The 25,015-nt window shown below is 57.2% G+C and overlaps 1 protein-coding gene across 1 annotated transcript; it reads left to right on the top strand.

Annotated features, from left to right (window-relative positions):
• The first annotated feature begins 1,075 nt into the window (after nt 1-1,075).
• Nucleotides 1,076-24,085, top strand: RRM1 (ribonucleotide reductase catalytic subunit M1). Its single transcript, XM_054293765.1, has 19 exons — nt 1,076-1,161; nt 2,390-2,478; nt 4,197-4,374; nt 4,830-4,930; nt 5,535-5,594; nt 6,301-6,340; nt 7,440-7,602; nt 8,382-8,523; nt 9,102-9,185; nt 9,459-9,620; nt 10,129-10,208; nt 10,647-10,848; nt 11,415-11,564; nt 17,682-17,903; nt 18,834-18,910; nt 19,790-19,925; nt 20,951-21,046; nt 21,990-22,178; nt 22,959-24,085. Exons 1-19 carry the CDS (start codon nt 1,143-1,145, stop codon nt 23,145-23,147), a joined length of 2,379 nt encoding a protein of 792 aa, XP_054149740.1. The 5' UTR covers nt 1,076-1,142; the 3' UTR covers nt 23,148-24,085.
• Nucleotides 24,086-25,015: the final 930 nt, after the last annotated feature.

The raw sequence follows: 25,015 nt of genomic DNA on the forward strand, positions 1-25,015 counted from the left end.
GCCCTGACGGGACCTGCAGATCCATGGAATGGTTTGCATTGGGAGGGAGCTTAAATCTCATCCCATCCCACCCTGCCATGGCAGGGACGCCTCCCACTGTCCCCAGTGCCCAGCCTGGCCTTGGGCACTGCCAGGGATGCAGGGGCAGCCCCAGCTGCTCTGGGCACCCTGTGCCAGGGCCTGCCCACCCTGCCAGGGAACAATTCCTCATTGCCAAGATCCCACCCAGCCCTGCCCTCTGGCACTGGCAGCCATTCCCTGGGTGCTGTCCCTGCAGGCCTTGTCCCCAGTCCCTCTGCAGCTCTGCTGGAGCCCCTGCAGGCCCTGCCAGGGGCTCGGAGCTCTCCCTGCAGCTTCTCCTCCCCAGGTGAGCACCCCCAGCTCTCCCAGCCTGGCTCCAGCCCCTCTGGGCTCTCTGCAGCAGCTCCAGGTGCTCCTGCTGCTGGTGTCCCAGGGCTGGAGGCTCTGCAGGTGCAGCTCTGCTGCTTTTGGGACAGAACTTTCTGTAATTTAATCTCTTTCCCTGCATCTCCTGTGCCCTGGGCCCGTTCCACAGCAGAGCCTCAGATGTTCCTGTGCAGTTGTTCCTTAGACACCTGCAGGGACGGGGACTCCACCAGCTCCCTAGGCAGTGGGACTCAAAGTTTAATCACACATTTCACGCCTGGGCCTTGATTCAGGATAATTAAATTTAACGTAATTACTGTGTTAGCGTTTCAGTTCGAGGTTTTTGTCCCTCGGCGGGCTCTGTCTTTGGCGCCCTCAGTCCCGTCCTGTCCCTCCGGCTCCTCCCCGGTGGTGGTGGGGGGAGCGCTGGCGCCGCCATCTTTGAAGCGGGCAGGATCCGTGCTGTTTCCCGGAGCGGCGACGATTCCCGGGGGAAAAGCGGGGACACTATCGGGATGAGGGCCGGGATCGGTGTCCGCCCGCGGCCACGGGCAGCGCCGAGAGCCGGGCGGTGCGGGAAGGGGCCAGGCAGGGAGCCGTGCCCGCAGGCAAGATGGCGGCGGCCGCCTCAGCGGGGCGGGGCGCGCGCGGCGGGCGCGGGAAGCGGCGGGCGCGGAGGCACCGAGAGGGGCTGAGGGGCACCGGGAGGGACCGAGGGGGACATCGAGAGGGGCTGAGGGGAACCCGCCGCCACCATGCACGTCGTGAAGCGGGGTGAGCACTCCCCCGCCCCGGGGGTGCCGGGGGGCCCATGAGGGGGAGCCCCGCTGCCCTGGGGGTACCGAGTGTCGGGGATGGGGGGCTCTGTCCTGACCAGGGGTGGGTACGAGACCCCTCGGCTTTAGGGGTCCCTCGGGACACCTGAAGGGGAATCCCTGCCCCATTCTGGGATTCCCTCTGCTTTGGGGGGCCCTTGCGTGGCACCCAAGGTAAGCAGATGGGGATCCCCCCATTTTGGAAGGGTCCCTCATGGCCCGTGAGGGATGGGTCCCCCTCAGCTTTGGGGGTACCCTATGGCGCATGGTGTGGTGTGACCCCTTTGGCTTTGGGGCTCCCCCTCACGGCACCACAGGGAGCAGAGGGGGTGCCCCCTCTCCTCCATGGGAGGATGGATCCCCTCGGCTCTGAGGGGAGCCTATGGGAGGAGATGGGCTCCCCTCGGCTTTGGGGGAGCCCAGAGTGAGGAAGCTCCCCCCGACACCCAGAGTGAGGGGTGAGACCTCTCCTCTGGTTTGGGTGCCATGGCAGGAGCTTTGGGTTGGTCCCCACCCATTTGGTCCCAGGGCTCCCCAGGCTGAGGTGGGAGGTGACCCTCAGCTGGTTCCCCACCCTGGGAATTGGGTCGGTGCAGTTTTAGGTGGGGATTCTTGGGGTGGAGGGGGAGCCTCCCCTTTCATTGTACCCCACCCAAGCACCCCACCCTACTCCCTGGTGATTCCCACACCGAATTCCCACACAGGAGGGGCTGGGCAGGGGCGTTCTGTGCTGGACTGGTTCTTACTGGGGTGCTCTGTGCTGGCTGGTTCTTACTGGGGTGCTCTGTGCTGAACTGGTTCTTACTGGGGCTGCACTGGGGTGCTCTGTGCTGAACTGGTTCTTACTGGGGCATCACTGGGGTGCTCTGTGCTGGCTGGTTCTTACTGGGGCATCACTGGGGTGCTCTGTGCTGAACTGGTTCTTACTGGGGCTGCACTGGGGTGCTCTGTGCTGGCTGTTTTTTACTGGGGCAGCACTGGGGTGCTCTGTGCTGGCTGGTTGTTACTGGTGCAGCACTGGTGAGCCTGGGCGGGGCTGTTCTGTTCTGAACTTGTTCTTACTGGGGCTGCACTGGTGTGATGGGGTGGGGGCTGTTCTGTGCTCTGCTGGTTCTTACTGGGGCTGCTGTGTTCTGAGCTGGCTCTCACTGGGCTGCCCCGTGTGTGTGTGTGTGTGTGTGTTGCAGACGGGCGCCAGGAGCGGGTCATGTTTGACAAGATCACCTCGCGCATCCAGAAGCTCTGCTACGGCCTCAACGCCGACTTCGTGGATCCCGTGAGTGCCATCCCCTGCCTGACCCCTCCTCTCCTGGGCAGGAGTTCCTGGGGTGTCCCGGGCTGGGTTTGGGGGTTCGTGGGGGTCCCCTCCTGCTCAGGACGTTCTGTGGTTCCCTGAACTCTTGGCAGGCGCATCCACAATGGGTTTGTTGGAATTTTTGTGCTCTGAGGTGTTTTGCTTCCCAGCTGCAGAGACTGTGGAGGGGAAAATCCCCTTTCCGTGCCATAGATCCCTTTCCGACCTTGGAGAAGCCATTGAGCCCCTGGTAGTTAAAAAACAAGTTGTGTTGCTCCAGTTCCCATATTTTGGATTTGGTAAGTTGCTGCCAGGGTCAGCCTGCAAAGCTGGAGCAATGCCACATGGAAGTAGCTCTGGATCCCCTCCTGGTCAAGCAGCAGGACAGAATTCCCTGCCATTGCCACATCTCTGCTTGGTTTTCTGAGCTGATTTGGGGTGGGCATTGATCCCACTCCTGGAGGCTTCTCCTTCCAAAGCCTGTGCCCAGGATAACTCCCCATTGGATCCACTGGGTCTGTGAGATGTTTATGCAGGTTCCAGACCCATTCTGGCCATCTGGAGTCACCAGTTAAGGCTCTTCACATCTCCCATCTTCTCATGATCCATTCTCCTGTCTAAAATTCCAGTTGCCATTCATTGGTCCTGTACCCAAAACTCTTTGGGATGGATGGCAGGAGAAGGACACTGGTGACTTGGTGACCACAGCATGAAGTGCCCTGAATTGCCCCCAGTGACTGGAAATTGATGCTGAGGACAGAAGGGAAATTCCGAGTCCTCCTGCCGCCTTGTGCCCCTGAATTCTTATTTATTCTGCACTTGTGTGTGACCTCTTTCCCTGGAGCTCAGTTTCTCCTTTGGCACTTGGACCTGCTTGTGCCAGAAGCTTCCCAGGCCAGCAGTGCCCCTCCCAAACCCTGTGCTAATGCTCCCTGTGAGGCTGTAAATCCCATGAGTTGTGCAAAAGTAGCAGCAGTTCAGTAGAGACTGGTCAATCCTATTGCCAGGAAACCATCCTGACAGAGTCCCAGCAGGGTTTGGGTTGGAATGAAGTTTTAAAGCCACCCAGTGCCACCCCTGCCAAGGCAGGGACACCTCCCACTGTCCCCAGTGTCCAGCCTGGCCTTGGGCACTGCCAGGGATGCAGGGGCAGCCCCAGCTGCTCTGGGCACCCTGTGCCAGGGCCTGCCCACCCTGCCAGGGAACAATTCCTCATTGCCAATGTCCCACCCAGCCCTGCCCTCTGGCACTGGCAGCCATTCCCTGGGTGCTGTCCCTGCAGGCCTTGTCCCCAGTCCGTGTCCTGGAGCATTCCCAGTCCCTGTCCCAGTTTGCTCCGTTCCCAGTCCCTGTCCCAGTTTGCTCCATTCCCAGTGTCTGTCCCAGTTTGCTCCATTCCCAGTCCCTGTCCCAGTTTGCTCCATTCCCAGTCCCTGTCCCAGTTTGCTCCATTCCCAGTGTCTGTCCCAGTTTGCTCCGTTCCCAGTCCCTGTCCCAGTTTGCTCCGTTCCCAGTCCCTGTCCCACTTTGCTCCGTTCCCAGTCCCTGTCCCAGTTTGCTCCATTCCCAGTCTCTATCCCAGTTTGCTCCATTCCCAGTCCCTGTCCCAGTCTGTCCCAGTTTGCTCTCCCCCACCCAGCTCGCGGTGCTGGATCCCTCTGTTCCAGGCCCTCCCTGAGCTCGGCCTCTCCCTCCTGCAGGCTCAGATCACCATGAAGGTGATCCAGGGGCTCTACAGCGGGGTCACCACGGTGGAGCTGGACACTCTGGCCGCAGAGACCGCGGCCACGCTGACCACCAAGCACCCCGACTACGCCATCCTGGCCGCCCGCATCGCCGTCTCCAACCTGCACAAGGAGACCAAGAAAGTCTTCAGTGGTGGGTGATCGCCTCCAGCTGCTGGGGGGAGACACAGAGGGACGGGTTTGGGGCACAGAAACAGGGAAACCTCTCCAGTGGGAGCTCCTGAGAGCCCAGGCTGGCTGAAAACGCCATGGAGATGAAACCCACGAGTTTCCCAAGGCAAACAGAATTGCCTGGTTTGTGAAAAGCAGTTGTAGAAATGGCATGGTGAAAAGTGTGATGGATTGAGATCGGGTTCTAGCCACCTTCCTCCCCATTTGTTACTTTTCACAGTGGGGTTTTGACAGAATATGTAGTAGAAGGGGATTGCTCGGCTTGGCATTGCTGAGCAGCAGAAGAGCAGCTGTGTGTTTGAAGGGCTGGAGGGATTCTTCCCAAGGGCTTTCCTGCCTTGCCTGCCCCTGAATCCCACTGCCAGGTGCTGCAGGGACAGGCCTGGACATGTCCTGCTCACATCCCTTTCCCTGCAGATGTGATGGAGGATCTCTACACCTACATCAACCCCCACAACGGGAAGCACTCCCCTATGATCTCCAAAGAGACTCTGGACATAGTTCTGGCCAACAAAGATGTAAGTTCTGGGGTTCTTTTCACTTCTGAACCACTGCACTGAATTTTGAAAACTTAAATCCTTTGCTTTTCTTATTTTTTTAAGCAAGCCATGCTGTTTTAGAGTAAAAAGCCAACACAGAAGCCAGTGCAGGGCACGAGTGGAGAGTGTAAGGGGGGATACAGGAGTTTTCTTCCTCTATGGGCTTTTCTGTAGTAAAATTTGTTTCTTTGGGTGTTCCCACTGCCATGATCAGCACAAGTAATTAATTTGAGAAGAAGTACCTCGTGCTGCAGCAAAGTGAGGCAGCACAGGAGGGAGATAAAAGATTTGGGTTCAGTCTCCAGGTCATTCCAGGTCTGTGTTCTGTCTGGGAAGTTCCTTTTGTCCTTTGGTTCTGTGTTTTGTTTCTTGTTGTCCAATCAGATTTCAGTAAATTCAGCCAAAAACTGAGTGAGAAAAGTTGTTGAAGCTGTGCTTTTGTTGTTTTGGGGGAAGTGCTGTTCCTGCTTCATTCCTGTGCTCTGGTGCCCCTCGCACACCTGAGCTCTGGGGCCAGGGATGCCAACAGGTGTAGATAGCATTGTTACACCTTGTAAAAATCAATTTTGTTATTTCCTGCCAGCGCCTGAACTCTGCCATCATCTACGACAGGGACTTCTCCTACAACTACTTTGGCTTTAAGGTAAAGAGCACGTTGCTCCTGACTCTGCTGGGAAGGGTGGGATCGTTGTGGAATCATCTGGACTGGGCAAAGGGGGGCACAGGAGGGGGTGGCACACCAGTGGGGCTGTGAAGATGTCCAGTGGGATGAGTCATGGAGTTTCCTTGCTGCTGGAATATTCTAACTGTTGGGCTGGCTTTCACAGCAGATCCCAGTCAGCGTTGTAGGATGCCGTTCCTAAAGGAAATACTCTAATCCTCAGTTAGCCAGAGAAGGGATTTTTGCTGTTCCCATTGTTCAGTGGAGCAGTTCTCTCAGGGTTTACATTCACATCTCACATTTATCCTCCCTGTGCTGCTGGAACATCTCCCCACAGCACCCCAGGGGCTGCTCTGCCGCCCCACACCCAGCTCAGCTGTGCTGCTGTGCTTTGGCTCTGCCTCAGGTTTAGGGTTCTGAGCAGGGAGCTCCTGTGGGTCCAGGACATTGTGGGACCTCCTGCCCTGCTCCACACTCTGTAATCCAAAGCAGTGTTGGAATCTTCCCATGGAATTGTGTATTTTCAGTCATTAATCACCTCATTAAGCTGATAAAGAGAGGAGCAGCAGAGTGCAGGGCTGGTGAAGCCTGGGATGAGGGCTATGTGGATGATTGAGTTTAGAGTTGACAGTGTTTTTTAAAAAATTCAAATCTGCCTGTTTGCTAAAATCCATCCTCTCTCTTAAAGACTCTGGAACGCTCCTACTTGCTGAAAATCAACTCCAAAGGTAAGGGCTGTTCCTAGTGCTGAGCACTTCTTAAAAAATCTGAGTAAATTTAAATTCAATTAAAGCTAAGTTTAGGTACTGTGATGCAGGCCCTCGGCTTGGATATCCTGGGACACCAGAAGGGTCAGAGATTAATTATAATATCATAAAGCTGAAACATAATTGGATTCTGGGTTGCATATTTGAATTAAACTGTCAATACAGGTGGGGGTTTTCCCTCCTCCATGAGAGCAGCTGAGCATTGGAGCAGATTGTTCCTTGAGTTTTCCAAAGCCTGATGGGATGCAGTCCTGAATAAACAGATCTGGTGCTGTCTGAGCAGCAGTTGGGCTGGAGAACTCAAGTTCCTTCCAACCCTGATCACTCTGTGATTCCATGAAAACTCTGGCTCAGGTGTCCCACTGCAGCGTTGGGAGCTTGCAGCTGTGACCCTGTGACTGTCACATGGAGTCTTGTTCCTCCCTCGCCTTCTGGTTTGCTTGGTGGCTGAGGGGCTGGGCATGCCCCAGCCACCTGCCTTGGCATCCCAAAATCCCTGTGCCCTGGGCTGATCCCACAGGGTGGGCAGCAGGAGAGGGGGATTGTGCCCCCAAAGGTGATTCCCCACCTGCAGAGCTGCCCCAGCGCAGGGAGGAGCTGGAGCTGCTGCAGAGAGCCCAGAGGAGGCTCCAGGATGGGCAGAGGGATGGAGCAGCTCTGCTGGCAGGAAAGGCTGGCACAGCTGGCATTGCTCACCTGCACAGGAGAAGCTTTGGGCTGAGCTCAGGGTGGCCTTGCAGGGCCTGGAGGAGCCCCAGGAAAGCTGGAGAGAGACAATTGCCAGGGGATGCAGGGACAGCACCCAGGGAATGGCTGCCAGTGCCAGAGGGCAGGGCTGGGTGGGATCCTGGCAATGAGGAATTGTTCCCTGGCAGGGGGGGCAGGGCTGGGCTGGAATTCCCAGAGCAGCTGGGGCTGCCCCTGCATCCCTGGCAGTGCCAAGGCCAGGCTGGAGCAGCCTGGCACAGTGGGAGGTGTCCCTGCCGTGGCAGGGGTGGCACTGGGTGTCTGTGAGGTCTCTCCCAGGGCAGCCCTGGCATTGCTGGCTCTGTCCCTGCAGTTGCTGAGCGTCCCCAGCACATGCTGATGAGGGTGGCCGTGGGCATCCACAAGGGCGACATCGAGGCGGCCATCGAGACCTACAACCTGCTGTCGGAGCGCTGGTTCACCCACGCCTCGCCCACGCTCTTCAACGCGGGCACCAACCGCCCCCAGCTCTCCAGGTGCTCTGCTCTGCTCTGCTCTGCTCTGCCTGCCCCCTGGCCACAGGGAGCCCCTCGGGATCACATCTGCTCAAGAGAGATGCTAGCACAGCCTCTGAAACGAGCAGCTGAGTTCCTGCGTGTGTTTTGTGATGTTTTCAGGGGCTGCTGTCAAGGTTTAGCTGTCTTTGGGGAATAATGCCCAGGTTTCTGTCAGCTCTAGAGATATTAGAAACCTTTGCATGACTCTGTTATATTAGAAAGTTCCTGATGTGCACAGTCTGCTATGGGTTACCAAATGAATCCTGGTAATTTTCTAAAAATTAGTTTCTAAAAATTTAGTTTCCTAAAAGCATATCTGATATGTTTTTTGATATCATATATATCAGGAAAAGGATTATATTTTTATAAAGGTTTGTATCAATGTATTGGGAAAAGGTTCTTCCCCAGAGGGTGCTGGGCACTGCCCAGGCTCCCCAGGCAATGGGCACAGCCCCAAGGCTGCCAGGGATGCCCAGGGTGGGATTGTGCAGGACCATAAATTGGACTCTGATCCTTGTGAGTCCCTTCCAGCTCAGGGTATTGCACGATTCCTTGATTAAAAATGTTTGGTAGCAGAGGTATCAGCAGTACAAGTACTGCTCATGATATTTTCTTGTTTGTCCTTTATTCCACACTTGTGGGATTGCTTTGTGGAGCACGCTAAAGGTCCCGTGTTTGCCCTGGTTTCTGCAGCCTGTTGAAACACTTCTGACTTTTCCTTCCCACCTCTGTGTGCTGAAACCATTTGTGTCCTTCAGCTGCTTCCTGCTGTGCATGAAGGACGACAGCATCGAAGGCATCTACGACACCCTGAAGCAGTGTGCCCTCATCTCCAAGTCTGCTGGGGGCATTGGCCTTGCCGTGAGCTGCATCCGTGCCACGGGCAGCTACATTGCTGGGGTGAGTGCCTGTCCTGCTCTGGGGCACCCCAGGGACAGGGACAGCACAGGGACACTGCTGCTGCTCCCAGGAGATGCCAAACCACTGCTGCCTCTCCCTTACATCACTGGGCCTCCCTCAGGTGTCCCTTGGCCTAAGGCAGGAAGGTTGGTTTTCCTCGGGGTTTTGGCTTCCTCACAGAAACCTTTCCAGAAAGAGGATCTTATTGCACTGTTTGGTCAGACAATTCCATGTTTGTCTGTTAGCAGCCTAGGAGTATGCCCAGAGATTTGTGCACCAGCCCTTTGCCTTTCTGTGTCTCTGACTGCCCCAGACGTTTGGGGTTTCTTGTCACAGTGTGGGTAAACCCTGCAAGCCTTTAGGTGACATAATGTAGGGCACAGAAGTTAGGAGGGACATTTTATTAACTCTGGGACACGTGGCTCAAATATACATATTTGTTATAAAAGGTGTGGGGAAGGGACTAGAAATAATTGGTGGTGCTCAGTGTAAGAGCTCTGCAGCCTGAGGAAGACCCACAGGAGGTGCAGGGCAGCCCTGCAGGGAGTTTGGCTGATGGTTTTCCTGTGCCTCTGCAGACAAACGGGAACTCCAACGGGCTCGTTCCCATGCTGAGGGTGTACAACAACACCGCCCGCTACGTGGATCAAGGTGGAAACAAGGTACCTTAAATGAGGTCCAGCAGGGAGCCTGGGGTAGTGGGAGAGCTTCCACACTGCAGGGGCTGTCCCATGACCGTCAGGGAGCTGATGGGGTGGCTGTGGGTGACACATCATAAATGTGTTCTATAAATCATAACGGGGCGTTTTTCCCCTTGTGCTGGTATCGGGTGCTGCCCCCAGTTCCCAGCTGGTTTGGGGTGTTGTGGGCACTCAATAGAAGGGCAGGAGGTTTCTTTCCAAGGACAGTTTGTTCTGACCCAGATTGTGTTCCAGAGACCTGGCGCTTTTGCCATCTACCTGGAGCCGTGGCACTTGGACATCTTTGAGTTCCTGGACTTGAAGAAGAACACAGGGAAAGAAGAGCAGCGAGCCAGGGACCTGTTCTTTGCCCTCTGGATCCCTGATCTCTTCATGAAGCGAGTGGAAACCAACCAGGTGAGAACTTGGCTGGCACAGAAAAGGTCTGGTAGTGGAGGAGCAGGTGAGCAGCCCTGAAGGAGCTCAGCAAGGGCTGCAGAGCTGCTTTGCTCCTTGTTCCTTCCAGGACCTTCCTGGAGGAGCTGTTGCACCTTGTTTGAGAACTTGGCTGTGCAGGTGGAGAATGGAACTGGGCAGCTGCAACTCAATGTTTTGCTTCAGGCCTTAATCTCACTTGTTCTTGGATTTTTGGGCTCTGGGGTTTCCTTGAAGCATCAGCGTTTTCTCAGTAAATTGTTCTTATGCCTGCTTGTATTTCACAGAATCCCAGACTGGTTTGGTTTGGGAGGGACCTTAAAACTCATCCAGTGCCACCCTCTGCCGTGGGCAGGGACATCTTCCACTGTGCCAGATTGCTCCAAACCCCATCCAGCCTGGCCTTGGACTCTTCCAGGGGTGGGGTAGCCACAGCTTTAATTAACAGGGTGCCTAAAGATTTCCTCTGAATATTTTTTCCCCCGTACAGGACTGGTCCTTAATGTGCCCAAATGAGTGTCCTGGCCTGGATGATGTCTGGGGAGAGGAATTTGAGAAGCTCTATGAGAGGTGAGAGGAGGGAGCAGACCTGGAAGTGGTGCCATCCTCTCCCAGAGCTGCCTGTGTCCTGTGGGATGTGGGGCCGTGGCACAGGTTTGTGGCAAGGGCTCAGAGGTGCCCACTGGGCTCACTGTCAGATGGATAAAAGTGTGAGGATGGGGCTGTGTCCTCCACACTGTGACCTGTCAGGGTGGAGCTGTGTGTGGATGACCATTTCAGCCTGTTAGGGGGACAGTGCCCCCTTAGAGGGACATCCTGGAGCGATCCCCACTCAGGGCACTCCGTGGCTTTGTGTGGCTGCTGTGGTGAAAGACTGGCTCCCATAAACAAGGGCAGTGCTGCTGCCCTGCTGTGAGGGCTCCCAGGGAGGAGGTGCCGAGGAGCTCAGAGCCTCTCCCCGGTGTTTGGGGCTGGGGGCTGACGGGGCTCCCTCCCCGTGTGCCGCAGCTACGAGCGGCAGGGCCGCGTGCGCAGGGTGGTGAAGGCCCAGCAGCTCTGGTACGCCATCATCGAGTCCCAGACCGAGACTGGCACCCCCTACATGCTCTACAAGGACTCCTGCAACAGGAAGAGCAACCAGCAGAACCTGGGCACCATCAAGTGCAGCAACCTGTGCACCGAGATCGTGGAGTACACCAGCAAGGACGAGGTGGGTGCGGAGCGGGAGCTCGGGGTGCTGGGCAGGCTGGGAGGGCTCCTGGGGCAGCTCTGCCTGGGAATGCTCCTGTGGAGCTCCCTGCCTGCCCGGCTGTGCTCCTGGGGCAGCTCTCTGGGATATGTCTGATGTTGCTTAGGAAGGGAGCAGGCAGCTGAGAAACTCCTGACCTGATGAGTACTCACAGCCCTTCCACTAACTGTGGGTTCCCTTCCCACTCCCATGGGGGATTTGGGATGACACGAGACACCCTTCAAAGGGAAAGTGACAAGGAACAAATCAGGCTTAAAAATTCCTTCCAACCCAGATCCCTCTGGGATTCTGTGTAAGGATGGTTTCCAGGCAGTAGGACTGACCAGGGCAGGATTTTTTTGGTCATACCAATTTCTATTGAACCTTCCTGAACTGTGGTTGCCTTTTGCACAAGTTCTGACGTGCCAGAGGACCAAGGGGTGCACTTTCCCAGCCTGGCAGGTTCCCTGGCAGGTTGTTCCCATGGGTTTGGGGCAGAGCTGTGTGTTCTGGGCCCATTCCCAGTGATCCCCTGTCTCTGCCCACAGGTGGCCGTGTGTAACCTGGCCTCCATCGCCCTGAACATGTACGTGACCCCTGAGCACACCTACGACTTCAAGAAGCTGGCTGAGGTCACCAAGGTCATCGTCAGAAACCTCAACAAAATCATTGACATCAACTACTACCCTGTGCCAGAGGTGAGTAGGGCTGAGTCCTGCCCAGGGCAATCCCAGAGCAGTCTGGGACACCAGGAGTCACAGAGGAACTCCATGGACCTGTTGGGAGCTCTGTGAACCCCCTGTTCCCAGGTGGGACCTGTCAGTGCCTGCCTGAGCTTCAGCCCAGTGCAGCTCTGTGGGGGAGCAGTTGTAAGAGAGCTTTCCACTCTGCTTCTGCCACTGGAATTTTTGCATGTGTGGGGATTTCCATGAAGCACAGACCAGCACTAGGGACAAAGAGGGAAGCAGAACAGAGAGAAGGATCCTGGAAAGATCCTGAGAAAGTGTAACTCATTTTGGCTGATTTTAAAGCTCCCTGACAGGAGAGGGCAGCCAGGTGGGGGTCATACTCTGCCCACAGAAAGCGAGGAAAAGGACATGAGGAAATGGCCTTGACCTGTGCCAGGGGAGGTTTAAGTTGAACATTAGGAAAAATGTCTTGATGGAAAGGGCTGTCCAGCCCTGGCACAGAATGCCCAGGGCAGTGAAGTCCTCATCTCTGGAGGGGATTTAATATCCATGTGGATGTGTCAGGTCAGTGGTGGCCTTGGCTCTGCTGGGGAACAGTTGGACTTGGTAGGCTCCAAGGGGTTTTCCAACCTCAGTGATTCTGCCCTATTAAATGTCTTCATTTATCAGAAAATGCTGACTGTTTTCTTCTAAATCCTGGCTCCCTTTCCTGGGTTAAGCAATCCCAGTCTGTGCTAAGGTGTGACAAACTCAGTCAGGGCTCAGCAAGCCGTGGCAGGATGGAAGGAGTGCTGATGCACAGCTCACGGCACGCTGCAGCAGGAGGCTTTGCTCCCTGGGGCCCTTCCCAGCTCTGCTGGAGGTGGTGACATTGTGTGTGCTGGAGGTGACTGTCTGTGCTGTGACATGTCCTGTGCTGGAGGTGACATTGTGTGTGCCGGAGGTGACTGTCTGTGCTGTGACATGTCCTGTGCTGGAGGTGGTGACGTGTGCCCTGTGCTGGAGGTGACTGTCTGTGCTGTGACATGTCCTGTGCTGGAGGTGAAGTGTGCCCTGTGCTGGAGGTGACTGTCTGTGCTGTGACATGTCCTGTGCTGGAGGTGACATTGTGTGTGCCGGAGGTGACTGTCTGTGCTGTGACATGTCCTGTGCTGGAGGTGGTGACGTGTGCCCTGTGCTGGAGGTGACTGTCTGTGCTGTGACATGTCCTGTGCTGGAGGTGACATTGTGTGTGCTGGAGGTGACTGTCTGTGCTGTGACATGTCCTGTGCTGGAGGTGGTGACATTGTGTGTGCTGGAGGTGACTGTCTGTGCTGTGACATGTCCTGTGCTGGAGGTGGTGACATTGTGTGTGCCGGAGGTGACTGTCTGTGCTGTGACATGTCCTGTGCTGGAGGTGAAGTGTGCCCTGTGCTGGAGGTGACTGTCTGTGCTGTGACATGTCCTGTGCTGGAGGTGACATTGTGTGTGCTGGAGGTGACTGTCTGTGCTGTGACATGTCCTGTGCTGGTGGTGACATTGTGTGTGCTGGAGGTGACTGTCTGTGCTGTGACATGTCCTGTGCTGGTGGTGACATTGTGTGTGCTGGAGGTGACTGTCTGTGCTGTGACATGTCCTGTGCTGGAGGTGACATTGTGTGTGCCGGAGGTGACTGTCTGTGCTGTGACATGTCCTGTGCTGGAGGTGACATTGTGTGTGCTGGAGGTGACTGTCTGTGCTGTGACATGTCCTGTGCTGGAGGTGGTGACATTGTGTGTGCTGGAGGTGACTGTCTGTGCTGTGACATGTCCTGTGCTGGAGGTGGTGACATTGTGTGTGCCGGAGGTGACTGTCTGTGCTGTGACATGTCCTGTGCTGGTGGTGACATTGTGTGTGCTGGAGGTGACTGTCTGTGCTGTGACATGTCCTGTGCTGGAGGTGACATTGTGTGTGCCGGAGGTGACTGTCTGTGCTGTGACATGTCCTGTGCTGGAGGTGGTGACATTGTGTGTGCTGGAGGTGACTGTCTGTGCTGTGACATGTCCTGTGCTGGAGGTGACATTGTGTGTGCTGGAGGTGACTGTCTGTGCTGTGACATGTCCTGTGCTGGAGGTGACATTGTGTGTGCCGGAGGTCACTGTCTGTGCTGTGACATGTCCTGTGCTGGAGGTGACATTGTGTGTGCTGGAGGTGACTGTCTGTGCTGTGACATGTCCTGTGCTGGAGGTGACATTGTGTGTGCTGGAGGTGACTGTCTGTGCTGTGACATGTCCTGTGCTGGTGGTGACATTGTGTGTGCCGGAGGTGACTGTCTGTGCTGTGACATGTCCTGTGCTGGAGGTGGTGACATTGTGTGTGCCGGAGGTGACTGTCTGTGCTGTGACATGTCCTGTGCTGGAGGTGAAGTGTGCCCTGTGCTGGAGGTGACTGTCTGTGCTGTGACATGTCCTGTGCTGGAGGTGACATTGTGTGTGCCGGAGGTGACTGTCTGTGCTGTGACATGTCCTGTGCTGGAGGTGAAGTGTGCCCTGTGCTGGAGGTGACTGTCTGTGCTGTGACATGTCCTGTGCTGGTGGTGACATTGTGTGTGCTTGGAGGTGACTGTCTGTGCTGTGACATGTCCTGTGCTGGAGGTGGTGACATTGTGTGTGCTGGAGGTGACTGTCTGTGCTGTGACATGTCCTGTGCTGGAGGTGACATTGTGTGTGCTGGAGGTGACTGTCTGTGCTGTGACATGTCCTGTGCTGGAGGTGGTGACATTGTGTGTGCTGGAGGTGACTGTCTGTGCTGTGACATGTCCTGTGCTGGAGGTGGTGACGTGTGCCCTGTGCTGGAGGTGACTGTCTGTGCTGTGACATGTCCTGTGCTGGAGGTGGTGACGTGTGCCCTGTGCTGGAGGTGACTGTCTGTGCTGTGACATGTCCTGTGCTGGAGGTGACATTGTGTGTGCCGGAGGTGACTGTCTGTGCTGTGACATGTCCTGTGCTGGAGGTGACATTGTGTGTGCTGGAGGTGACTGTCTGTGCTGTGACATGTCCTGTGCTGGAGGTGGTGACATTGTGTGTGCTGGAGGTGACTGTCTGTGCTGTGACATGTCCTGTGCTGGAGGTGGTGACATTGTGTGTGCTGGAGGTGACTGTCTGTGCTGTGACATGTCCTGTGCTGGAGGTGGTGACATTGTGTGTGCTGGAGGTGACTGTCTGTGCTGTGACATGTCCTGTGCTGGAGGTGACATTGTGTGTGCCGGAGGTCACTGTCTGTGCTGTGACATGTCCTGTGCTGGAGGTGACATTGTGTGTGCCGGAGGTGACTGTCTGTGCTGTGACATGTCCTGTGCTGGAGGTGGTGACATCGTGTGTGCTGGAGGTGACTGTCTGTGCTGTGACATGTCCTGTGCTGGAGGTGAAGTGTGCCCTGTGCTGGAGGTGACTGTCTGTGCTGTGACATGTCCTGTGCTGGAGGTGACATTGTGTGTGCTGGAGGTGACTGTCTGTGCTGTGACATGTCCTGTGCTGGAGGTGACATTGTGTGTGCCGGAGGTGACTGTCTGTGCTGTGACATGTCCTGTGCTGGAGGTGGTGACATTGTGTGTGCCGGAGGTGACTGTCTGTGCTGTGACATGTCCTGTGCTGGAGGTGACATTGTGTGTGCTGGAGGTGACTGTCTGTGCTGTGACATGTCCTGTGCTGGAGGTGACATTGTGTGTGCCGGAGGTCACTGTCTGTGCTGTGACATGTCCTGTGCTGGAGGTGACATTGTGTGTGCTGGAGGTGACTGTCTGTGCTGTGACATGTCCTGTGCTGGAGGTGGTGACATTGTGTGTGCCGGAGGTGACTGTCTGTGCTGTGACATGTCCTGTGCTGGAGGTGAAGTGTGCCCTGTGCTGGAGGTGACTGTCTGTGCTGTGACATGTCCTGTGCTGGAGGTGACATTGTGTGTGCCGGAGGTGACTGTCTGTGCTGTGACATGTCCTGTGCTGGAGGTGGTGACATTGTGTGTGCTGGAGGTGACTGTCTGTGCTGTGACATGTCCTGTGCTGGAGGTGAAGTGTGCCCTGTGCTGGAGGTGACTGTCTGTGCTGTGACATGTCCTGTGCTGGAGGTGACATTGTGTGTGCTTGGAGGTGACTGTCTGTGCTGTGACATGTCCTGTGCTGGAGGTGGTGACATTGTGTGTGCTGGAGGTGACTGTCTGTGCTGTGACATGTCCTGTGCTGGAGGTGACATTGTGTGTGCTGGAGGTGACTGTCTGTGCTGTGACATGTCCTGTGCTGGAGGTGGTGACATTGTGTGTGCCGGAGGTGACTGTCTGTGCTGTGACATGTCCTGTGCTGGAGGTGACATTGTGTGTGCTTGGAGGTGACTGTCTGTGCTGTGACATGTCCTGTGCTGGAGGTGGTGACATTGTGTGTGCCGGAGGTGACTGTCTGTGCTGTGACATGTCCTGTGCTGGAGGTGAAGTGTGCCCTGTGCTGGAGGTGACTGTCTGTGCTGTGACATGTCCTGTGCTGGAGGTGACATTGTGTGTGCTGGAGGTGACTGTCTGTGCTGTGACATGTCCTGTGCTGGAGGTGACATTGTGTGTGCCGGAGGTGACTGTCTGTGCTGTGACATGTCCTGTGCTGGAGGTGACATTGTGTGTGCTGGAGGTGACTGTCTGTGCTGTGACATGTCCTGTGCTGGAGGTGGTGACATTGTGTGTGCCGGAGGTGACTGTCTGTGCTGTGACATGTCCTGTGCTGGAGGTGACATTGTGTGTGCTGGAGGTGACTGTCTGTGCTGTGACATGTCCTGTGCTGGAGGTGGTGACATTGTGTGTGCTGGAGGTGACTGTCTGTGCTGTGACATGTCCTGTGCTGGAGGTGGTGACATTGTGTGTGCTGGAGGTGACTGTCTGTGCTGTGACATGTCCTGTGCTGGAGGTGACATTGTGTGTGCTGGAGGTGACTGTCTGTGCTGTGACATGTCCTGTGCTGGAGGTGACATTGTGTGTGCCGGAGGTGACTGTCTGTGCTGTGACATGTCCTGTGCTGGAGGTGACATTGTGTGTGCCGGAGGTGACTGTCTGTGCTGTGACATGTCCTGTGCTGGTGGTGACATTGTTTGTGCCGGAGGTGACTGTCTGTGCTGTGACATGTCCTGTGCTGGAGGTGGTGACATTGTGTGTGCCGGAGGTGACTGTCTGTGCTGTGACATGTCCTGTGCTGGAGGTGGTGACATTGTGTGTGCCGGAGGTGACTGTCTGTGCTGTGACATGTCCTGTGCTGGTGGTGACATTGTGTGTGCTGGAGGTGACTGTCTGTGCTGTGACATGTCCTGTGCTGGTGGTGACATTGTGTGTGCTGGAGGTGACTGTCTGTGCTGTGACATGTCCTGTGCTGGAGGTGGTGACATCGTGTGTGCTGGAGGTGACTGTCTGTGCTGTGACATGTCCTGTGCTGGAGGTGAAGTGTGCCCTGTGCTGGAGGTGACTGTCTGTGCTGTGACATGTCCTGTGCTGGAGGTGACATTGTGTGTGCTGGAGGTGACTGTCTGTGCTGTGACATGTCCTGTGCTGGAGGTGGTGACATTGTGTGTGCTGGAGGTGACTGTCTGTGCTGTGACATGTCCTGTGCTGGAGGTGGTGACGTGTGCCCTGTGCTGGAGGTGACTGTCTGTGCTGTGACATGTCCTGTGCTGGAGGTGAAGTGTGCCCTGTGCTGGAGGTGACATGCCCTGTGCTGAAGGTGGTGGTGTGTCCATGCTGGAGGTGACATGTGTGTGCTGTGATGTGTCCATACTGGAGGTGACATGCCCTGTGCTGGAGGTGACATGCCTTGTGCTGGAGATGGTGTGACCATGCTGGAGGTGGTGGCATGTCCGTGCTGGAGGTGATGTGTCCGTGCTGTGATGTGTCCTGTGCTGGAGGTGGTGTGACCGTGCTGGAGGTGACGTGCCCTGTGCTGGTGGTGATGTGTCTGTGCTGTTATGTGTCCGTGCCGGAGGTGACATGCCCTGTCCTGTCGGTGACATGTCCGTGCTGTGACATGCCCTGTGCTGGAGATGACGTGTGTCCATGCCGGAGGTGACATGTCCTGTGCTGGAGATGATGTGTCCATGCCGGAGGTGACATGCCCTGTCCCCTAGGTGACATGTCCTTGTCCCGCAGGCGGAGCGCTCCAACCGGCGGCACCGGCCCATCGGCATCGGCGTGCAGGGCCTGGCCGACGCCTTCATCCTGATGCGCTTCCCCTTCGAGAGCGCCGAGGCTCAGCGCCTCAACCAGCACATCTTCGAGACCATCTACTACGGGGCCCTGGAGGCCAGCTGTGAGCTGGCCAGGGAGCAGGGCCCCTACGACACCTACCAGGGCTCGCCGGTCAGCCAGGGGGTGAGTGCCGGGGATGGGCAGCTGGGAGCTGATCCTGTGCCCGGGCTGCTGCAGAGACCTGCAGGGACCCGGTTCCTGGGCAGCAGCATCTGAGTCAGCAGTGCCCTGCAGCAGGAGGGACATCCCTGTCCTGGGGACACCATCGCTGCCCAGAGGGAAGGGATTGTCCCACTCTGCTCTGGGCTGGGCTGGCCTCACCTCACCTCTGGGTGTCTCAGTAGTAGAGAGAGCCAGGAGAGAGCCCAGAGCAGGGACACGGGGCTGGGGCAGGGTCAGGAGGGCCCCGAGTGCCCTGGGCAGCCCAGGCTGGAGCAGCCTGAGCTCAGAGCTCCCCGGGGCTGGGGCAGGGTCAGAGGGCCCCGAGGTGCCCTGGGCAGCCCAGGCTGGAGCAGCCTGAGCTCAGAGCTCCCCGGGGCTGCAGCTCCTCCCGAGGGGCAGCGCAGGGACAGCTCCGAGCTCTGCTCTGGAACAGGGACAGCACCAGGGAGCGCCTGGGGCCGGGCCAGGCCAGCTCAGGCTGCACAGCAGGGCAAGGTTCTTGCCCAGAGGGTGCTGGCACTGCCCAGGGAATGGGCACGGCCCCGAGGCTGCCACAGCTCCAGCAGCCTTTGGCCAGCGCTGCCAGGGATGCCCAGGCTGGGCTTGGTGGGCTCTGGGCAGGGCAGGGCTGGCACTGGGGGGTCCCTGGGGGTCCCTGCAGCTCGGGACATTCTGGGATTCTGTGATTTGAAAAGACAAGCAGACTCAGCCTGTGCTGGCTGTGCCCTGGAGCAGTCACAAGATGGAGTGTTTGTTAGGTCATACCAGAGCTTCACTGAGATCTAATGGGATAGACGAATTAAGAGGAATGACAGGTCCATTTCCAATGGGCTTTATAAAAAATGGAGAAAAGAGTGCCCTCTCTAACTTGGACCAAACTGTGTTCCTCAGATCCTTCAGTATGACATGTGGAATGTCACCCCCTCTGACCTGTGGGACTGGAAGGCTCTGAAGGAGAAGATTGCCAAGTGAGTAACCCTGCATGGTTTGTAGCAGATGTCAGATAAAACCCAGACCGGGTTGGGTGGGAAGAACCTCAAAGCCCACCCAGTGCCACCCCTCCCATGGCAGGGACACCTCCACTGTCCCAGGCTGCTCCCAGCCCCATCCAGCCTGGCTTTGGGTAAGGATTTGATGTGTTCTGTCTACTGAGAGCTGAAGGCAGGGCCCAAGTGTGCAAACAGCCCCATGTGTCCCCCCCACCCAGCAGATCTTTCCTTTGAGCTGTTTTTTGGGTGGCTTTCTTTCCTTTTTGTCTTTCCAAAGCCGAGGAGCCCACCCTCACTGCTCTGCTTTAGCTGAGCTCTAATTCCATTTTGGGTGCATCCAGCAGGAGGATTTGTGTTCCCATTGAACAAACACAGTGAGGAGTGAGCCATGAGCTGGCCCTGGGGCTCTTCCCTGCTGCCAGGGAAAAGCTGAGCCTTGAACATCCTGAGGACAGGAATCCCTGAAGTGTGAAGTGCCTCTCATGGACTGATTCTGGCTGTTTGGCTCTGAGTTTTAAACGTGGTAAATCTGTCCCCTGTCCTGTGTGTGGAGAGGTTTCAGCCTCTTCATGGGCTGCTGGTTCAGCTCTGCCTCAGGGCTGGGGATGGTGCAGTGCCTGGCAGATTGTCTTCCCTGCACCCCTCCCATGACTGAATCATTTGGTGAGGATGAGAGCAGCAAAGCCCCCAGTTCCACTTGCACTTGACCCCCCGTGCCAGTTCAGCGGTGCTTCCCTGCTCCCTGTGGGCGATGTGAGGCTTTGCAGGTTATCCCAGATTGATTTCCCTGCTGTCCCTGGCCCTTCCCTGTGCTGTGTCCCTTGGCTGCCGGTCCCTGACGTGTCCTGTTGTCCCCAGGTACGGTGTCAGGAACAGCCTGCTCATCTCCCCCATGCCCACGGCCTCCACTGCCCAGATCCTGGGCAACAACGAGTCCATCGAGCCCTACACCAGCAACATCTACACACGCAGGGTGCTCTCGGGGGAGTTCCAGGTGAGCTCTGGGCCCCAGCTCTGCTCCTGCCTGACGTGTTATGGCTCAGGAGGACAAGGGGAGGCCTCACACCTGGGGCTCGGTTCATTCTGGTGTTTGTGCCCAAGGGGACCTGGAGCACTGGCTGCTGCAGGAGTCCAGCTCTGTGTGTCCCACAGTCGCCAGGCAATAGGAGAAATGATGAACAAGTGCTGCTTTTGTCTGGGAAAAGCCTTTGTGGGGCCTCAGGGTGGGCTGCAGGAATAACTGCTGAGGGGGTGGGGATGTCATGGGAGGGATATGGGAAGAGAAGCTGAGACCATGGTCCTGAGAACGAGCTGTGAAGCACTCGAGGGTCTGAAGGGGCCATGGAAGAGCTCCACGGGCTCAGAGGGGTCTGTCAGGCAGGAAAGGGAGTGAAACAGGTTGGGTTCTGGAGGCTGGAGTTAGCAAAGCCCCCTGTGCAGACAAAGGGAGGCTGTCCCTGTTTGGGAGGTGTGTCCATCCCCTCTGGGGTGTCTCAGTGCTCTCCATTCCTGCTGGCTGCAGGATCAGGAGTGGGGAGGTGGAACAGGAGGATCATTGCCCTGCCTCCCTGTGTGGGGCTGGGGGACAGGAACCCCAGTCCCAGCAGGAAAGCAGGAAAAGGGGGCTGTGTTTTCTTCCCAGTACTCAGCCTGCCCCTGTTCTGTTCTCTCCCCTCCTGACATCAGTCTTGGATGTTCACACTCTTCTTTAGGAGCTCAGGTTGTGGCCAGTGCCCCTGTAACTGAGGGTGAGATCTCTCCTTTTCCCATCTTTTGGAGTTCCTCATGCAGGGCAGTTCCATGCAGCCCCCTTCTCATTTGCCATGTCCAGCAGAATCCCAGCATGGTTTGGAGGGACCTCAGAGATCATGTAGCTCCAGCCCTGCCATGGCAGGGACCCCTTCCACCACCCCAGGGTGCCTCCAGCCTGGCCTGGGACTCTCCCAGGGGTGAGGGTCAGTCAGGAACGTGCAGGATCTTGTTCAGCCATTTAAAAACCTTTGGCTCTGCCCCTGCCAGGTTGTGAATCCCCACCTGCTGAAGGACCTCACGGAGAGGGGCCTGTGGAACGAGGAGATGAAGAACCAGATCATCGCCAACAACGGCTCCATCCAGGTACAGGGGCAGCACTGCTGCCAGGCACCTCCTGCTCCCTCTGGATTCCCCCTCAGCAGGAGCAGACAAAGGGCTGGTTCCACAGCAGGGAGTATCATGGAATGTCCTGAGCTGCAGGGACCCCCAGGGACCCCCAGTGCCAGCCCTGCCCTGCCCAGAGCCCACCAAGGCCAGCCTGGGCAGCCCTGGCAGCGCTGGCCAAAGGCTGCTGGAGCTGTGGCAGCCTCGGGGCCGTGCCCATTCCCTGGGCAGTGCCAGCACCCTCTGGGCAAGAACCTTTCCTGATCTCCACGTGTAAGTGCTGAGGGGGAGCTGAGGGGGTTTGCAGGTGCTCACAGACCCAGGATGTCCAGAGGAGGCCACCAGGTTATCAGAGGGATGGAGCACCTCTCCTGCAAGGAAGGGCTGAGGGAATTGGGATTGTTCAGCTGGAGAAGGCTCCAGGGTGATCTAATTGTGGCCTTCCAGGGCCTAAAGGAGCCAACAGGAAACATGGAGAGGGACAGTTTACAAGGGATGGAGGGACAGGACACAGGAAATGGCTCTCAGTGCCAGAGGATGAGGGACTCTGTTTTTTGGGAATTTGGCAATGAGGAATTGTTCCCTGGCAGGGTGGGCAGGCCCTGGCACAGGGTGCCCAGAGCAGCTGGGGCTGCCCTGCATCCCTGGCAGTGCCCAAGGCCAGGCTGGGCACTGGGGCTGGAGCAGCCTGGGACAGTGAGAGGTGTCCCTGCCAGGGATGAGCTGAACTTTAAGGTCCCTCCAGACCCAAACCAGTCTGGGATTCTGTGTTTGGACTCAGGGATAGAGCTCAGCTGTACAGGCCTCAGTTCCAGTCAGGATTGCTGGAGCCCCAGCAGTCACTGAAGAATTCCATGTTATAAATGGGGATATATGGGCACTCAGTGCTTCCCACCCTGCCAAACTCCTCCTGTTCTTCCAGAACATCCCCGAGATCCCCGATGACCTGAAGCAGCTCTACAAGACCGTGTGGGAGATCTCCCAGAAAACCATCCTGAAGATGGCTGCAGACAGAGGGGCCTTCATCGACCAGAGCCAGTCCCTGAACATCCACATTGCTGAGCCCAACTACGGCAAGCTCACCAGCATGCACTTCTATGGCTGGAAACAGGTACAGCTGGCTCCTTCCCCAAATGGGGTGTCACCTGGCATTACTGGGGCTCCTTCCCCACAAACAGGGGTTCTTGGGGCTCTTTTCCCACAATGGGAGAATCAGCTGGGATTGCTGGGGCTCCTTCCCCAAAATGGGGCATCAGCTGGGGTTATTGGGGTTCCTTCCCCACAAACAGGGATTCTTGGGGCTCCTTCCCCAAAACAGGGATTCTTGGGGCTCCTTCCCCATAAACAGGGATTACTGGGGCTCCTTGCCCACAAACAGGGCATCAACTGGGATTATTGGGGCTCCTTCCCCAAAATGGGGCATCAGCTGGGGCTGGGGGCTTGTTCCCAAAAGCAGGGGCATTACCTGGGATTAAGGCTTGTTCCCAACAAACAGGGGCAGTGTTTGGGATTGGAGGGCCTGTTCCCAAAAAACAAAAGCTGTACCTGGGACTGGGGGAGGTTGTTCCCAACAAGTGGGGCCTGGTGAGTTTGGCACACAGGGACTGGTAAGTTCTGGCACAGCAAGTTGGTCTCAGTGATTTTGGGAAGGGCAAATGGCTGTTTTCTTCCAAGAATCCTGTTTTGCCCTGGAGTGTCCCCAGAGCTGGGGGTGCCTCTCTGGAGTGTCCCCAGAGCTGGGGGTGCTGCACTGGAGTGTCCCCAGAGCTGGGGTCCGTGTCCTGTCCCCAGAGCTGGGGGTCCCTGTCCTGTCCCCAGAGCTGGGGTCCCTGTCCTGTCCCCAGAGCTGGGGTCCCTGTCCTGTCCCAGCCCTGAGCTCCCCTGTCCCCAGGGCCTGAAGACTGGCATGTACTACCTGAGGACGAAGCCGGCTGCCAACCCCATCCAGTTCACCCTGAACAAGGAGAAGCTGCGCGAGCGGGAGAAGGCGTCCAGGGAGGAGGAGGAGAAGGAGAGGAACAAGGCAGCCATGGTGTGCTCCCTGGAGAACAGGGAGGAGTGCCTCATGTGTGGCTCCTAAGGGCCCCCCCAGGGATCCGGCACAGCCCCTGCCCCTGGCTGGAGCTGCTGGGACAGGAGCGTCTGCAGGAACGGGAGGGTGCTGGGGCTGGGCTGGGCTGGGAGGGGTGCTGTGGCTTCCCCACGCACAGGGATGGGGTGAGCATAGCTGTAGTAGCTGGGTTACCAGGCGTTTCAGTGCTCTGGGTGGCCTTCCATGGAGCCCTGCAGGTGGCACTGGGGACAGGGACGTGCTGGTGCCACTCACAGGTCTGTCCTGGGCGCTCCACACTGTGCCTTGCAGTCACCAAAGACTGCTCCAGGTGTGCCAGAGGGGCGGCACACCTGGCTGGTCCCTTTTCCTTGGCTGGGAGCCCCCAGGGTGGGTGTGTTCAGTGGCTGCCAGGGCACAGGGACAGCTGCTGGCACACCTGCAGTGTCCCCACCCTGCCAGAGCCTGTGTCCCACTGCTGCTCCCTCTCCTTGTCCCTGCTCTGCCTTTCCAGAGCGCCCTTGGAAGGAGCAGGTGGGTGGAAGGGGTGCTGCTTCCTGGGCTCTTCTCCCCCAGCTGGCCAGACAGCCTGGCACTGCCTGAGTGTCCTCCAGCGGGGCCAGGAAAGGCAGAGCTGCTGCCCTGCGTTTAATTCTGCATTAAATTCACTAATTTGATCTAATTGCTTGGCAGTTTCCCGGCAGGGGAGCCAGTGCTGTCCTTGGCCACAGGTCAGGTGCCATTCTGTGAGGGCCACGTGCCATTGCTGAAGGTCACCTGCCATCTCTTTTCAGGGAGCTCCACTCCTCAGGTAGTTGTTAGATTTTTTAAACCTCTTACCAATTTACTGCTCCTGCATTCCCTCCCTGCTCGAACTCCGTGGGGCTTCAGGCAGTTCTGCAGTATTTATTGAACTCATGGACCTCACCCACCCCGAGTCCCAGCTCAATAAAACACGGAATGTCCAAGGAGTGGCTGCTGCTCTTGGGAACGCTCCTGGTGGGGATGGACACCGAGCATCTGTGCTGTGCTCACAGGTTCCTGCTGCTGCTCCTGGGCTGCTTTCCACAGGGGCACGGAGACTCTGTCCCTCTGTCCGTCTGCAGGGCTCCTGGCAGGAGGGGACAGCTGGGAGCTGGGCTCTGCTCCCAGGGAAGGGGACAGGAGCAGAGGGAACGGCCCCAGGCTGGGCCTGCTTCTGTCCCGAGCTCACCAACCCCAGTGCTGGTTCTGCTTCTGTCCCGAGCTCACCAACCCCAGTGCTGGTTCTGGTTCTGTCCTGAGCTCACCAACCCCGGTGCTGGTTCTGGTTCTGTCCCGAGCTCACCAACCCCGGTGCTGGTGCTGCTTCTGTCCCGAGCTCACCAACCCCGGTGCTGGTTCTGTCCCGAGCTCACCAACCCCAGTGCTGGTTCTGGTTCTGGTTCTGTCCCGAGCTCACCAACCCTGGTGCTGGTTCTGGTTCTGTCCTGAGCTCACCAACCCCGGTGCTGGTTCTGCTTCTGTCCCGAGCTCACCAACCCCAGTGCTGGTTCTGCTTCTGTCCCGAGCTCACCAACCCCGGTGCTGGTTCTGTCCCGAGCTCACCAACCCCGGTGCTGGTTCTGTCCTGAGCTCACCAACCCCGGTGCTGGTGCTGCTTCTGTCCCGAGCTCACCAACCCCAGTGCTGGTTCTGGTTCTGGTTCTGTCCTGAGCTCACCAACCCCGGTGCTGGTGCTGCTTCTGTCCCGAGCTCACCAACCCCGGTGCTGGTGCTGCTTCTGTCCCGAGCTCACCAACCCCGGTGCTGGTGCTGCTTCTGTCCCGAGCTCACCAACCCCAGTGCTGGTTCTGGTTCTGTCCTGAGCTCACCAACCCCGGTGCTGGTGCTGCTTCTGTCCCGAGCTCACCAACCCC

Source organism: Melozone crissalis, unplaced genomic scaffold (assembly GCF_028551555.1).
Source record: "Melozone crissalis strain CALT ecotype California unplaced genomic scaffold, PUWL_Pcris_2 ptg000187l_1, whole genome shotgun sequence".
Lineage (NCBI taxonomy): Eukaryota > Metazoa > Chordata > Aves > Passeriformes > Passerellidae > Melozone > Melozone crissalis.